The 16,789-nt window shown below is 43.3% G+C and overlaps 1 protein-coding gene across 5 annotated transcripts in view; it reads left to right on the top strand.

Annotated features, from left to right (window-relative positions):
• Positions 1-16,789, top strand: part of APBA1 (amyloid beta precursor protein binding family A member 1) — a 190,692-nt gene that overhangs the window by 155,383 nt on the left and 18,520 nt on the right. For 4 of the 5 annotated variants that reach the window (XM_073228629.1, XM_073228630.1, XM_073228631.1 and 1 more), the window contains 4 exons: positions 3,085-3,124; positions 6,283-6,428; positions 15,185-15,217; positions 16,220-16,306. In XM_073228629.1, coding sequence (XP_073084730.1) covers positions 3,085-3,124; positions 6,283-6,428; positions 15,185-15,217; positions 16,220-16,306 — 306 coding nt within the window. The remainder of the gene's footprint in view (positions 1-3,084; positions 3,125-6,282; positions 6,429-15,184; positions 15,218-16,219; positions 16,307-16,789) is intronic. The other variant, XM_073228633.1, reaches the window with a different exon arrangement.

Here is a 16,789-nt window from a genome sequence, read left to right as displayed (position 1 = left end):
CCTGTAATGAAGGATTATCGCATTTTCTTTCTTTTGCTCATGATTTTATGTTAAATGCAATGTAAGAAAGCAATCTCCATTTAACCTACCAAATCACTTCCAAAGAAAGTCTTAGTTAAAATTTACCCCTAAAATACTATTGCATACACATACATTTGCTATTAACTATTTCTGCAGGGGAGAAGTCTATTTTTAAATAATCTATTCATATGAAACCAGACAAACATAAGGAGACCTTCTTTGAAACAACACCAACATAAGAATTTAGACTTGAAATATACTTTGTCCTCCTCTGGCTTTGATCCTCCGACCATAGGCCATGGGAGCAGGAGGAACAGGGTTAGTTTCTGCTGGCCCTACTTCCCGCACCCTCGCTTTATGCTTTATGCATAGCACAGAGTTAAGTGATAGCAAAAAGAAAGCATGGCAGCCATAGTGAGAATAATAGTAAAGAGAGTTACCATTTCTTGAGTATGTGCAGTGTTCAGGCATTAGGCCAAGCAGATCACAGATAGTATCTCATTTAATCTGTAAACTAATTTTGCGAGGTAGGACTTATTGTCCTTATTTGTTAGTTGAGGAAGCTGAGAGGTTGAGAAACTTCCCGAAGGTTCCAGGACTCACAAGAAGTCAGGTCAGGATTTGAATCCAGCACTCCTGTGGGCTGAGGCTCTTAACACCAGGTGCTGCTGTCTTTGGGGTTGAAAGTGCTTGCTGGTCACACACTGCACAGGTAAGGTGACTTGCTTGTCATTATACCTGCTGTCAAGACTGCAAGCTCTGCACAGTTTGTACGACCTCCTGGGAAATCCCACAGATTTTGGCCTTTATCTTCTTGAAATTGGCTTTATTAATTCTTGAATGTTAAGTATCAACTAATGCTCATCTCTGTCCACATGTGAGAGAACAAAGGGCTAATCAGACATCTCAACATTCAGTATTTGATTATTCATCAGTTATAATATGCAAGGCAAATTTGTTAGTTTCTCAGTTTCCTACAGGACTCAGCACATGTTTCCACATATCCTTAGAAATAATGATGAAAATCCTCTTTGTGTGCAATCATTAGAGATTCTTTAATTTCACAAAACTCTTAAAAAAAAAAATTTACTGCCCCAGAGACTAAAAAGAGCCAGTCATGAGCTCATGAATAGAGAATAAGTACCTGTACCAAGAGCCCTCTGCTGTGGCTCTAAATAAAACAGCAGCTTTTAGAACTGTAAAGCAATCCTTCTGTAGCTTCTGCTAAAATCTGGACACTGTCCTTGAGATTAACATTCAGGAAATATCCTAATAGCCTGAGAAAATCTGACATGGCTTCTTGGATATACCTGAAGGATGAACCATGTTAGTTAAACACAGGGAACCCTCATTATGCCAGGCCCTTAGCTGCTGAGGGCAAGAGTGAGGACATGGTTAGGGAATAATAATTTTTAAATATTTGGCTTCCATCTGCATATGGTAAAGTTATGGATTTTTTTCTTTAAACCAATAGACTGGGCTGTTGGCACTCAACTGGGCCTGTCTTCTCATTGGGTAAATGGAAAGTAAAGTGAATGTAAAGCTCTGCTGAAATGGTAGTCTCTTTCCCCCATCCACGTAACTTGGCCTTTACCTGGCGTGCATTTTTCCATAAATGCATTAGCAGCCAGTAATTTTTCATTCCTGATGGTCTTAGAGCTGTGGTTTCTTTAAAGGTAACCCTTTCTCAAATGAGAAGCCCACCTCTTTGATGTGAGGAGCTATTTCACACCAGTGAGCACAGCTCCAGCAGGTTTATGAACAGGTTGCCCTGAAAAGATATTTGTGTGGTTAGTGTAGAATTCTTGTCATTGTCCTGAATTGAGTTAGATTCATAAAACTGGGTTTTTTTGACTGCCTCCTATTTTTTACATAACAGTCAACTCTCCCAGAGAGTTAGAATTAAATTAACTAGTTAATCATCCCCTTGCCATTCCCATCTTCAAACAAAGAACACTGTATAAAGTGCTAGGAAGTGGAGTTCTTTCCCACGATGCCCCAGCCCTCCTCCAAGGGGGGTACTTCTTGTTCCAGCCTGGTATACCATCAATACCAGTCAACCTATAGAACAGCTCTGCTGTACTGGACACCCTTTTTCTAAAAGATATGTATTTAAATGAACACCTAGTTCAGTAGATTCTTCACAGTGACAGTCTCTAGGCTTTCTGAGGATAACCCTTGACCACACAAACCCCACTTTTTGCCCTTTTTAGGGACTCTTTGTCTTTGACATTAGCTGTCCACTTCTCCTGTGATGCTTGCCCCAGACATGTGAGCTACAAATGCTGTCACCGGCTGAAGCAGGCATGAATTTCCTACTCTTAGGCCACTCAGAGTTATCTCTAGGATATTTGCTCATGAAAGGACCTGAAGCCCACATCTTGCCCCCTTGAGAGCCTAGCATTTGAACTGCTGCCATAGCCACTTCCAATAGTGCTGTTGAGACTGACCTTTGCTGTGGCATATTAATATAAGAAATTCCAGGTTTTTAAATTTATACCTTTGTTTGTTGTATTCTTATTTTAAGGCAACACACTATAATTTCTTACATATTGGAATTTTAAACTAAAATAAACCAGTAAAAGATGAAAGGAAGAGATGAAAACTCAAGAAAATATTGTTAGCACAGTGAGAGATCACTGCAGCAAAGACCTAATGTGAAAGAAAATTCTCCAAGGGAATTCTTAATTTCGATATACACCCTTACTGTTGCTGCTTCTACTAGTCAGCAGTTTTCACATGAATCCCAGTTTCTTAAGAATATAAATTCAGCCCTTTTTATTGTTGCTGATTATAGATTATGTTCTGGGGGTATTTTTTAGAGCTGATGAACATTGCTTATTGTATAATGTAGTATTTTCAGATTATCTAAAATATGAATGAATGGTTCTGGGCTTTGGGTAACCTTTAATAAGAAATGCATATGTTTATTCACACTTTCTATAACCAAAAAAGATTGAGAACTGGTTAACATCTGCCATTGTTGATATATTTATTTAGATTGTGTTAATGTACTTTTCATCATGCTTTACCCTTTTTGAAACTTCTCTGTCTTAATTACAGTCAAGAAAAAGCTTGGCTTCATTCCCGACCTACGTTGAAGGTAAGAGGTAAAAAGGAAATATTGAATACTGAGTCACCAACTGATCTTCCAGCATCTGTGGTATTTGAAGTACTGGGCTGTAAGATGATAGCGGGGAAGGAAGGCCACGAAGTCACTTATTTACAGTCTTAACTGTCTTAGAGTCTTAGACAAAAGAACAATAGCTGGAAACCTCTCAAAGGTCTTCTTGCTGATTCTGTCTGTGAGAACCTGAGGCTGGGGGGAAGGGGCTGAGGGCTTTGCAGAGCTTGGAAATAGTCATGTTGGATCAAAAACCCAAGTCTCTTTACCTCTAGTCCAGTATGTCTCTTACATCCATCAAGGACCATTCAAATGGGAATGAACCTGAAGGGAGAAATTTTGGTCTGCTTCATTAATTAAAAAAAGACCTTCCCAATAATTCCCATCTCTTGCTTGAATAAACTAGTCAGAGTAACATTTATTAAGCTCTTACTCTCTGCCAGGTACTGTTCTAAGAACTTTCCAGTAATAATAACTAGAAAGTATTAATCAAAAGTATTAACTAATTGAATCCTCACATTGATCACATGAAGTGGGCTTTATCATTACCTTTATGCATGAGAGAACTCAGACACTGAGGGTTAATAACTTCCCCAGCATCACGGAGTTAGCAAGCAGCAAGGCTGTGAAACAACAGTCTGAGTCCACAGTTCTCCCCGTAAATGGTATTGTGTGCAGGGCCACCACACATAGTTGTGCAGGCTGTTCACTGCACAAGGGTACCCAGTCAGGGGCCAAAACTTAGCTGGAGACCTCAGCTGAGGCAGGCCACACAAATTGAGCACTTTGGATCCTGTGAATAAGCAATGTGTTTCACTCCCTGGGAAGAAAGTACCAGGATTCATAAACGTCATGAACCTCAGGCCAGAAGCCCAGGACAAGGTCCTAGGTGTAGTTCAGGTATTCAGGTTTCTTTCTTGAGGAGCTGATAAATTACTTACACTATTTTTGTGAGGTTCCAGAATTCTATGAGTGTATCTCAGGGAGTTTTTGAAAGTTTGGTGACTCCATGCCCCCAGGCTCAGCATTAACATGAGTGTGAGGATGTAACATCTGTTTGTTTACCTCCGGAGCAGCACAGTGTTATCACAGAGAGGAAAGACACACACCAAGATGCCAAAATGAAACCTGCCATTCTTTCATTTAGGACCATTATAATGTTAATTTTTTTAACTTCTTAAAAATGAAATAAAACAAACTTGTGAAATTGAAACTTTTTGTCTGGGTATGATACAGCAAAAGTAACATTTGATTATAATTAGTTTCCCAGCAGGATAAATGGCATAAGAACATATGTTGAATGTGTAATTTGTTTAGATCCAATATTTCTGTCTCTTGGCTTTTTGACATTTATACAGTCATTTAAATATTATTTAGATTGCTCTAAAACATACCAGTATATCGCTCTTTATTATGGTTGAAGAGGGACCCTTTCTGGCAAACAGAGCTGAATGAGCAATGAATATATGATATTGAAAGTCCCATAAAGAAGTACATAGTTAATATTTTTCTTTTAACATTCATTATTTTCACAAAATAAATGGAAGGCTTATAAAAGTTAGTATCCCAGATAAAATTTTTTTCTCAATGCATGGTTGTCAAAAGTGCTTATGTTTAAGTAACATTGTTAACCTGTCACAATAATTTATCATAGAAGCCTGATAATCTTTAACTTTTTACAAGGTATAGCATGGGTCCAAACTTGTTTGAGGTTATTTTAGTTAGACTGGTGTTTCCCTCCTATACAACTAAAACTGCATATTATAAATAACCCGAATCCTCACATCTCTGAAAGTTTCAGGGCTGGATGCCTGTGGCTACTAAGAATGTAATTCCTGGAGGCAGCTTTGGCTGTGTAACCACTCAGTGGTTGTCCAGAAATCTTTCTCAGATGAAGAGTGAGACAAATAACAGATTTCCTTATTTGATTACTACACGGATGCTTTGTGAGGACCTTCCCAAAAACACTGTTTTGGGGGAATTTCTTTGTTTCAACTGCCACCTTGGCTTTAGAAAAATGAGTAGAGTATTCTAAGTCTATACCCTCATAAGCAGCTTATCATGGGAATTGGCTGTTTAAGCTCAAGATGAGCTTGATATTTAAGGATAAAAATAAAAATCATTTCAGATCAGCTCTCCAAGAGGAAAAAAATTGTTTCCATTTCAAGTTATCTAATTTAAGACCCTGAGGTTTTAACAGCAGGTTAAAATGTATATTTTAGTCTCCCCAGATATGGCAGTTAAGCCAGAAAAAATACATATATTTTCATTGAAGAATTAAAGTGCCTTTCTTAGTGCATCTGTTGTAGTACCAGACATTTTAATTACAAGCTGGATTTAAAGGTGATTATGTTTAAAATCAGATGCCCCCATTTTAAATAGTTAAAACTAAGGTTTGATTTAGAAGACTGGTCAGTGAGAACAGAAAATTCTGATTTTCCTTGGAATTGATCTGTATGTGGACACAGGTCCCGAACAAGTTGCCAGCATGAGACCAGGCTTTGGGGGTAATGTTTTCTCTTTCACAGAATTGGGGAAAAGACCATTATGGGAATACAGACATTCTATAGCAAATACCCATTTTCTGGTTTATAAAATGTGTATTCCCCATTATGGATAAAGTGGAAGGGGGAGATTTGAATGGGTGGCCAGTAAAGGACATGCTGGGACATGAGATTCTCTAACAGCCTTCTGCTCACCAACATTTGTCCACATTTACTAGATACCTGCTGAGTGACAGACACTGACATGTCACAAGAGACCCAAAGATAAATCTGATGTGGTCATTCCTTGTCCCCAGATTGCTAACAGGAGAAAGAGCATCCTTAATCACTGAGTTTTATGTTTCATATACAAATAAACACATTGTTTCTCACAATTAATAGTCTGGGTGAATAAATTACTCTCAGAAAAAATAGTTCCTTCTATTTGAAAACAAGGGGTGAGTGAAGGTAGACACAGAGGGATGCCCCAGACTAGCAGGTTGACACACCCACTCAGGGGTCTGTGGACTGGGCACCTGTGCTGGAGGTGAGCAGCTGGAGAGGGGTAGTGCACTGTCCAGGATTTGGTGGGGGAGGAGTTTGGTGGGTCTGCCCCAGGGGGTCTCGTCACCATAGCAGCTCTGTGTGTTGCAGTTCCTGGACCTTGTGACCCTGAGGACTTGATCGATGGAATCATTTTTGCTGCTAATTACCTCGGCTCCACTCAGCTACTCTCAGACAAAACTCCCTCCAAAAATGTACGCATGATGCAGGCCCAGGAGGCAGTCAGCAGGATCAAGGTGAGCGGGGCGGGGGGCGGATGCGGACAGCCATCCACAATGGTCACCCCACACCCTGTGTATGTAGTCCTGGGTTCAACAGGGGTGGGGTGGGGTGGAGATGACGCTGCATGTCTCTGTGTACCCACTAACGGTTCTAAACAAAGAAAAATGTCCAGGAGTCCTTGTGGATAAAGGTTATGTGTTTTGGTTGTTCTTAATGGCTGGTCTTGAGAAAGGTACCTATGATAAACTTTGAAACTTTGATATGATGAGGAAGGATCATTTTGAGTATTACATCTGGCTTCACGTAAAACCAACCAACCATTTGATTAAGTCTAACCTGGCTCATCTGAACAAGTCACTGGAAGGACAATTCAGTTTAGCATGAGCCAGGCACAACCTGTTTTTATCTGTTTCATCTAGATTGAAGAGGAGAAAACCTCTTCCAGAAAGAACTACTTTCATCTAGTTAAAGTCATTCACTGGTTCAACCAGCCAGAACTGGTTTGATCCCATGCAGAGCTGTAGGATCCCCACCACAGTGCCAGTACCACCTAGTCTTATGGACAAACCCAGGACCACTGGGCAGCCACACAGGAGCCTTGAGGCCGTTTGGCCTGGAGCCCCAGGGATAGCATGACCACGGAAAGCCAGAGCCAGGTACTTGCAGCAAGTTGGACGAGGCTAGGAAGGACTCAGCGGAAGTGGTTTTACCCAGCTTCAGCTGATAGAAATAGATTTCCCCCTTAAGGAACCACCGTCTTCTTCGAATCTTCTCGCTCACACATTGCCAAGTCCATCCTGGTGCTTGTGTGGCAATGTGGAATGAGAAGCACGAATGGAAGGCAGTAACTTAGTCCTTAATGCAGGAGAAACTGTTCCTTGAGCACTTACATGTGGTAGGCTCAGCGAGGTCTCAGCAGGGAGGGAAAACAGCAGTTTATAAGTTGAGGTCCTGACTGTCCAGCTCAGCAGCCCACTGAGAAATGAATCAAGCCAGGGAGCATGCAGGTGCCCAAGGCGGAGAGAGGGTCACTGAGGCTAAGTACTGCACAGTGCGGGCAGACGCCAGCTGGAGTGGAGCCCAAAGTGGAGGAGGAGCAAGGACTCAGGGAGGCACTGCAGGGCAGAAGTGGTGCTTCTGGTCCTTCTGCCCAAGCTGATCACTGTGTTATTCACACCTGGGCTCTGCCAGGCCATGAATAACAATGAGGTCACATCTCCACTGATCCCCTAACGATGATGGCTCTGAGCCCCCTGCTGCCCGGTCCTTCTGTGGACTCCCAGGGTGCAGGTGAATGTCCCCAGGCCCCTCTTGGGCTTTGTCCTCAAGCTGCTCTCCACTTCTGCCACGGGGGCCTCCATGAGCGCTCACCACTCTACAGCCTCTCCACGCATGGAGGAGGCACCCCTGTCCTGAGCCCAGCGCCGGCCCTTGCTGCACTGTCCTCAGCGCAGCTAGCCCACACTGCAGCTCCTAGTACCACTACTACTGATGTCCTAGGATGTGTGAACCAGAGATGTGCTTGTGCCCTGGGGTGGCTGTTGTCACATCACCAGAAGGCTGGAATCCAATGTCAAGATTGCGGGCAGAGCCCTACCAGCTTCTTCCATGTATCAAGGACCCATTCTACCCTTTCATCCAGGATGCACAAACCTTGTCTGTGCCCCAGAGATCCAGCCGCCACAGGGCCCACTTCTGGGGTGTTCACTTCTCCCCAGATTAGCCTCTCCCAGATGATTGACAGGAAAGGTCCACTTCCTTCCAGGGAAGTCCCTCCCTTCCTTCCAGGGGTGCCTCTTACCCCATGACAACATATCAAGCTGACCTTCCTACCTCTGGGTCTTTCAGACTCAGTAATGTTACTGGTAGAACATCAGGGTCCTGCTGGGCATCCCATCCAAGCTTGGCCTGCTTCCTTTTTGCTGTGTCCCCTTATAAAGAGGTAATTTCCCCAGTCTCCTTCTTCATTTAGGATCTCCCAACCCAATGCTCAAAACAGGAACACACCTGTCTGAGAGAACAGGCTACTTTTCAGGCACTGTCCTGTCTTGTTTCACACAGCACAATGCACTTTAAAAACAAAGTGTTTAAGGACACAGTGCTGACTCCTCATGTCCCACAGTTACCAAACACAGCATGTTACGATAGTGTTAACACTTGCTTAGCAGAGCCCTGGGATGCCAGATGGTGAGTAGACCACAAGAGAGACTGAAATTGAGACGCTCATCACTCACAGCGCACAGCGCCCCTGGGGGCCGCACGGGGAGGCCAGGCAGGTGCGGGCTGAGAGAGCAGCGCAGCCAGGGCACGCGCCTTTACTGGGGTCTGCGGATGGAGTACTCTGGGGGTCCCAGCTAAGGCTGATTGGTCAGTTCAGACCAAAGAGAATGGGGTTTTGATAAGCTCCACAGAAGGCAGGCCCTGGGAGGTAGAGGGCAACTGTTTATTGCAAGGACTGTTGGGGAGTCCTATCAGGAGCTCACATTTGCCTGTGACTGTGGGCTGCTGTCCAGGGCATGCGCTTGCATGAGGGGACTAGTGTCAGTTTAAGGTCTCGGCAGGCCTCTTGACCAAACAAAATGGATGCCGAGGCAGCAATACCATTGACTTAGCTAAACTATCCACACAGCACTCATTTTTCCCAGGTTAAGGGTCCCATTAGCTTCCCTAGGATCAACCGCAAGTACAGGGACCTGGTGCGCCTCATTCTGTGGATCTCTGTCGGGGAGCACCTCCCAAAGGGGTCTTTGGAAATAGTTACCACAGTGCCTGGGGGAATTTTACTGGCTCTAGTGGGCCAGGGCTTGACACCCTGTAATGTCCACGATGGGGCCACAGGGCAGAGATTTAGCACCCCCGCCCCATCAGGAGCATGGTCAGGGCCTGTTCAGGTGACTCCTGTGAACCCCAGAGGGGCACTGAGGGCCCCAAGACAGAAAACGGTGTTGCAGGGAGGTTGGTGTTTCCTGGGGTCTGTCCATCCAGGCTTCAAGCATGCTAAGGTTCAGGTTTCATTTCCAGACATCTTGTTACCAGCCTCCTGACTCCTGACCCTTGGCTCCTACAGATAGAGTTTCTCTGTCTTTCCACTGCCCTGTGACATGCATATGGTACTTGACCTTGAGCTGGGAGCAAACACAGGCATATCACCTGAACTTAAAGCCACACCCAGGAAAGCCACAGCATCCCAGAGCCAGATCCCGCCCAGTGCCAGATCCCAGTTTTCCCTTTAGAGCCCAGCTCCCGGGTAAATCAGGTAGTTTACTTTGAAGCTTCAAATGATAGGTATTCAGAAGCTCAACAGTTCATTTGAACAAAAAACTAAATGGCTTTTTCAGTCAGAACAAGCAAAATAGAGGCTTGCTGATTATAAATCCACTTTAGACCTGCCTAGAGCAGAGTAAGCATCTGGAAAACATATTTATATTTTTATAGCAAATTACACTAGTGTGAGGAATTCATTATAGAGTGGTCAAATTAAATAGTTGCATTTCATTTATAAGTATCATTTTACAGTGTGCTTTTGTGCATCTGAAGGAACTGTGGCCTGTCATTAAACATTTTCTGCCTCGTGTTCCTTTTTCATCCATTTAAATGCCCTTCAGATTGACTTTACACCCAGCATGATGCTTTTTCATGGAGATGACTGTGTTCAGACCCATGGCTTGTTTCCTCACCCCTCACAAGATACTGTGTCTGGACCATGAACTGAGGCTTTACCATTTGTGGAGGGAACCAGGGGGCCGAGGGCATTTGTCTGAATCAGTCGGGAAGGTCCCAAGGGGAGTGTGTGCTGCACTGCCCTCATGTGCCGAGAAGGCCCCTTTATCCAAGGGAGGTGGTGCCACACTTTTACCTAAAGAGAGCGGACCATTTAGGAATGAGTTATTCCAGGCCACCTCTGGAGAGGTGCAGAGCACAGTGTGGCTGCAGATTTTGTAGTGGCCATCCAGGAAGGAAGAACGGAAAACGCTTGGGATTTCCCTGGAAATCTCTTTAGTAATGCCCTCGCCACAAACCTGTCACCACGGTGCTCTCACCTAGACAAGGGCACAGGGGTGTCCTCCTTTCTTTTCTGAGTCCTCTGCCTGCAGTGTGTGTCTGACCCAATGGATGTGAGTGAGACCCCCCTCACTGTGAGTTCATCCGTGGCTGTGGTGTTTGTGGCGCCTAACCTCTGAGCAAACACAGAACCTGAAGCTGAGGCTTCCGTTTCCAAGCCACCTTTAATTTCTGTTGTGTTTGTCAACTGTGGTGTCCAACTCTCACACAGCACCAGCTGTATACTAGAATTGAATATTGCTTATTGGATTTATACTGGGCATTTGAAGAAATACCCAGTTTTCTTAAGTTAACAAATATACAGATTTATTTGCCAAATGGGCAAAGAGGGAGTTTGTGGTTTGGTCAGATATTTTCTACTTAAGGTGTAAAGAAAATAAATTTGGCTCACAAAGTAAACTGTCCCTATGTAGACCCTTGTGATGGGCATCTTAGGAGATAAAATTGAACGAAGGCCCAGTCCTGGACCTTGAGAAACATGCCGTCTAGTAGGGAACCAAGAAGAGTGTTTGGGTATCAGTAATACAAGGCAGGCTGGGGACTCTGAAATTAAAAGGCTTTTCCATCGATCGAGATATAAGAAATAAGGTGCTTCTGAATGTAACAGCAGAATTAGAAGACATCTGCCACTTTTTTAAGGTTCTTTTTTATTTTTCTATCTTTGGACCTTCCCTAATATATCCTTTCTGCCTTTGTTGTTCATTGTTTTTGAGAAGAAATAACACTCTCCGTATGACTTAAGACTGCTTTAGAGCAACGGGTCTCACAGTGGGATCCCTTGGCCGGCTGGATCTGCATCACCTGGAAACGTGTTAGAAATGCAGGTTCTCAGGCCCCACTCCTGTCAGAAACTTGTGGGGCCAGCGCCCGGGAATCTGTGCTCCTAAGCTCTCCAGGACGTTCCGGCATCCACTGCAAGTAGGGAACCACCCCTACGAGAAGCCCAGCCAGCCTGGGGGGGGGGGGGGTGCGTGTGTTCTCTGCACAGTGCTTTCCAGTCAAGCTGAGTGCTTCTCACTGACAGTGTAGTTGGCAAATAAGCTCAGGAAATGCAGCAAAAGACATCTCTTCTTTGGATATTTGCCACATATATTTTCCTCTTAAAGACTTAGAGAAGTCCTGTGCTAAGGAGGTTTGATTCACTTTGCTGAACCATTAATTTCTGCAACTATTTGAGCACAGAAAACGTGATCACTGAGGGATACCTGTTGAAGTTGTATTGCTAGGATTCTGTGGAAGACGTTTTGGGAGAAACTTCTGGAGAGAGCTTTGCTGTCCACACACTGTCAGCATCTAAAGTGCCCTACGTAGAGAAGCCCCTGCAATGTGGGACTCATGCCTTAACCCTGTGTGCAAAGCCAGACCGGAAGCCACACAAGCAGCTCGCTCGTCTTTCCTTCCTTCCACCACGTGTCCATGCTCATTCCCCGCTCACACCCGCTTCATGCTCTGCCCTGCAACCAGAAGACGGGCTGACCTGCCGAGCCCTGCCGGAGCCGTAGAAGCCACTTCATGTCCACGCAGAGTGTGGTGTATATGTCTCCACTCTTTCTACATTTGTGAAGCTCATGTAATTAGCTCACAAATGGTGGTTTGATATTTTTTTGGTCTATGCACTTTTGTAAGGAGCATTCATTATCAAATATTGTTATGACTGTCTTTACTAGGCTGTCCCCAAAGACCAGATTTTTCTATTCTTTCATGGAACAATTTTCTTTAAATGGCAAATTTTATTATTTAATTGAAGGATTAAAATTTCTATTATTAAAGCTTTGCCAAAGCCATGTGATTTCCCATCTGACTTGAAGAAGTCTGTGGTCAGCAAAGAGGATAGAGACACTTATAACAGGCCCTTCACATACATTACTCATTTACTTCTCAAAATTGCAGGGGTGGGGAATCCTGTGAGGTAGGTATTATTACCCCTATATACAGACTTACTGAGAAATGTATAGGTAAGAAACTTGCCTAGGTTGCATAGCAGTGGCTTAGAGTGGAGAGTGAGATCGCCAGGATTTGAATCTCTACTCTGCCTCTTAATAGCTGTGTGACCTTGGGCGAATTAAGTAGCCTCTCTGTGCTTCCATTTCCTCTTCTGAGAAATGAAGATGATATAGTGTCTACCTCACAGGGTTGTTGTAAGCTTTTATTAATAGATGTGAAATAATCAGAAAGATACTGGCGCATAGCAGGCGCTCAGTAAATGTCAGCTGGGGAGAGAAAAGCTAGAATAGTCAGGAGGAGCCCCAGCGTGACTAACCAGAGGGTCTTCAGGACAGTGAGCAGTACCCACTGTGGATCCAGTGACCAGGGAGGAGGTGCCACAGCTTGTGTCCTTCACACCACAGCCTACTGGGTGGTAAGTCTCAATCACCCTCGTGAAACATGGATTCAAATGGATGTCATTCTCTGCTCTCAGGTGCACGCCAGCCTTGTTTCTCTTGAACCTCTGTTACTCCAATTTCTCATTCTGGGTCTGATCCCCTTCTAACGTTTCACCTAAATTTTTAATTAGAATTTGTTTCAGGGCACTTGAAATATCATAAGTCACATAAAGATGGAATTACTCAAGTGCCTAAAATATTTTTAACTTCATAAAATCACTCTAGAAGGCCTTTCATGGAACCCGGTTTGCCCTGGATCCCCTTCCTCATCTCACCTGTTCCAGTAACAAAACAATTTGGCCGTTCCATTGGTGGCAGGCTTATTTTCCTTTGAAAGACCCTTTCAGATCACTGTTCCTCAGAGTGAAGAATTTTGACCATTGGCTCTTAGATGTTAGTATCAAAAATAATAGAAATTCATATATTACCGTTATTTTTATTTCAGTGGAGGTGGTAGAAACCAAACACCTTAGGACCTCACAGCAGACGTTTATCACGAGGCTTATCACTGATGCAGGTCAGAACACCTGCAGCAGAGCTCTCAGACTGCACGCAGGAACTTGTGTGGTGAGGCCCGGCACCAGCCCAGGGCCATTCCTCAGATGCGGAAATATTTCCGCTGTCATGCGCACCAATAGGAGAACACTTGGGAGTTGCTGCGTTGCAGCCTTTCCAGAGCAGACTGCTGAGCATGAACTCATGACCACCAGTCAGGGCTGTGAGGGGGCTGGGTGGGAGTGGGGCTGCCTTAGTTTCCTGGGTGAACCAGAGATTAGTTGTTTGGCATTGGATGGCTGACTCATCCAGTTTCCCCACAATGAGGCAGTGCAGACAACACACTTGAGTCATTAAAGAAATAGAGGGGTGCTGCTGAGAGCAAAAGGGCTTTTCTTCCAGGTGAGTACCAAGGAAATGCCACTGACTCACCATTTTTCATACAAGATCTACTTATATATAGAATGACTATGACTTGCCAAAAGCCAAGAAATTGCATCCTGTTACAGGTAAAAAATCACATAACAGCAAACACAAACATAGTGCATATCATGCACAAGGTACTGTAGTAAAACCTTTGCATATACTTATTTTATCTTCAGAAGACTCCTATGAGGTAGATACTGTTTTTATTCTCATTTTGCAGCTGAGGAAACTTGAGGCACAGACATTAAGTGACTTGCTCCAAGTCACACTGCTAGTAGGTGGCAGAGCCAGTGCTCAGATCTAGACAATCCAGCCCCAGTGTCTCTGCTTTTATCAATTATTCTATCTTACTATAAAAGGGAATATTACCTCCATTTCTAATTAGATACAGGCTATTTTAATATTACACAAATTTAAGGCAAGAAGTTTTACTAGAGATAAAGAGGAAAACAATAAAAAAAACAACAGGAAGATATAACCACCTTAAATATGTATATACCTTATAACATAGATACAAAATAGATAAAACAAAGTTTAACAGAACCAAAAGGAGACGTGGACGAATCTGCAGTCATGGAGATTTTAATACACTTTTCTCAATAAATGTTATAACAAGAAGACAAAAAAAAATCAGCAAGTACATAGAAGATTTGAACTGTACTCATAACCAACTGAACTAACCTCACTGATATTGCTAGAACACTATTCCCACAACGGGAAGATGCATCTTTTAAAGTCTACCTGACACATTCACCAGAGTCATGTTCTGGGCCATATAGCTATGATTTTGAAGGTTTGAAATCAGAGTATGTTTTGACCATAATGGAAATTCACTAACAAAAAAGATAACTAGAAAATCCCCAAATGTATTAAAAATAACACAGTTCAAAATTCAAAGGAAAATCACAGTAGAAATTAGGAAATGTTTTGAATGAAGTAATTAAATTGCAATATATCAAAATTTGTGGGATGCAGGTAACAGATTGGAGAGAGATTCAGAGCTTTAAATAAATAGAAAAGAAGTTTGAAAATCCATAATTTGAGTTTTCATCTCAAGAAGCTAAAAAAAATCAAATTTAACCCAAAGAAATCAATGACACAGAAGGCAGGCATACATTAAAGAAAATCAGTAAAACCAAAAGCTGGTTCTCTGGGGACATCACTTACAGTTAAGTATAAGAAACACCTCATTACGTTTCCTTCACCCTCCTGCCCCTACCATCCACAAAATTCTGAGTTAGAACATCAATTGTCTACAGAGTGGGTTTTTTTTAAGCCAGTCCTCCCACAGGAATGCTTTATACCACTATCGATATTAGTTTGTCAATTCCCTTTTCGACTTTGAGTCTCTGCCAATTCTTTTCTAACTGTTCTCCTGTCTCTGTTTGTTCCATGCTAAGCAGATGGCCCAGAAATTAGCCAAAAGCAGGAAGAAGGTGCAGTACAAACGACCTCATCAGCTTGGTGTTTTGCCTGCTCTTTTCATTTATTTATGTTTTGCCTTTTTATTGTTTTATGTTTTTGTTTTCTGCATCCAGCAAGTTTTTGTTTAGATTTCTTTTTGAACCGCCCCATAAGCCAACGTTTCTCAAAACTTAGTTGCCTAAAGTGGCTGTTTTCTGTTGCTCATTGGTCATTTCACTTCAGAGGAACAACAGGGAGCAGATTGGAGATGCCGAATGAATCACGTGGTAGCGTGGAAGTTCCCACCATTCAGGAGCACTAATGTGGCAGGGATTTGGGTCTGTTCAATTCTAGTCATGCTTGATTTGTGGATCTGTCAGATTGCTGGATGCAAAAAAGAAAACTTGCTAATAACCACATGTGTGCAGAACTAAGCCCTAAATAAACCAGACTGGTGTGCTTTTTTGGTTGTGGAGCTTCTAGGTGCTTATGAGCTACTGATGGGGTATTGAGGCCTTGGGGCTCTTTCTTAATGGGGTGGCTTCAGGAGTGGGTTCTGCTTCTGTGTTGCTGTGGTGGTTTGTGAACATGAAGACCCTCTTACCAGAACTGCACCCAAAAAACTTCATTTGCACCTGTGCTACACATTGTGCCCCATAACCTAAACAGGGGCAAATTCAAAGCGCCTTCTCCAAGGTCTTGGGGTTTGCATCCATTGGCATTATGCTTTCAATCTTTTGGGCTCTAAAAGCCTTGCAGAAAGGACCGTTCACATCCCTTGTTCATGGAGTCATAACTGCAGTGAGTTGCTGCTTCTCTAGGGAAAGAAGCAGAGGGACTCCGCGTTTTCCCCTGTATCCTGGAGCGGCTAACTCTTGTCCACGTGTCCATCCTCTGCATGGTCCTTCAGCTTTGGCAGTCTAACTCTGGAGTCTGCCCTGCTGTTCTGGTGACTGTGTCTCAATTCCTCTGTGTGAACTAATCTGAGTCGGAGTAATGTACTGAGCTGTCCCTTGGTGCATTTTTCTTCTCAGGCTCCTGAAGGTGAATCTCAGCCAATGACCGAGGTGGATCTCTTCATTTCTACTCAGAGAATCAAAGTATTGAATGCCGACACACAGGTATTAGCTGGCTCCCACCTTGCCCAGGGTTGGAACTCAGCAGCATGCAGCTCAGAGACTGTGCCATGTCTGTAGAGCAGCTGTACCCTGACACTGGCTTCCAATACAAGCGAGACGGTAGTGTCTGCAGCGCCTGCTGCTGGGGGGTTGAGGCATGGGGACTGTTTTCTTAAAGATCAAAAGTCAAAATAAACTATGGATGTTGTTTGCTAATAATTCTTATAAGCTTTGATCAGAAGATGTGTTCACTTGTACAGATGAGACTTTTAAGAAATTTTGTTTAAAATCACAACATACGTGAAAACAAAATAGTACCATCACATGTAGATTTTTTCATCTTTTTATTTTAACTTTCTCACCAGAGATTTTACAGGCTGTAAAATGATTGAAATTTCTTTTCATATACAAGAGATCACTTCTTGCTCTGGGCTATTATTAGCCAAGGGAATTGCCTCCAGGCATGGGTAGATGCATGTAGATCTG

The sequence above is a fragment of the Manis javanica genome, chromosome 2 (genome assembly GCF_040802235.1).
Source record: "Manis javanica isolate MJ-LG chromosome 2, MJ_LKY, whole genome shotgun sequence".
NCBI lineage: Eukaryota > Metazoa > Chordata > Mammalia > Pholidota > Manidae > Manis > Manis javanica.
Note: the sequence above shows the minus strand (reverse complement) of the source record. Positions and strands in the feature narration are given on the sequence as shown.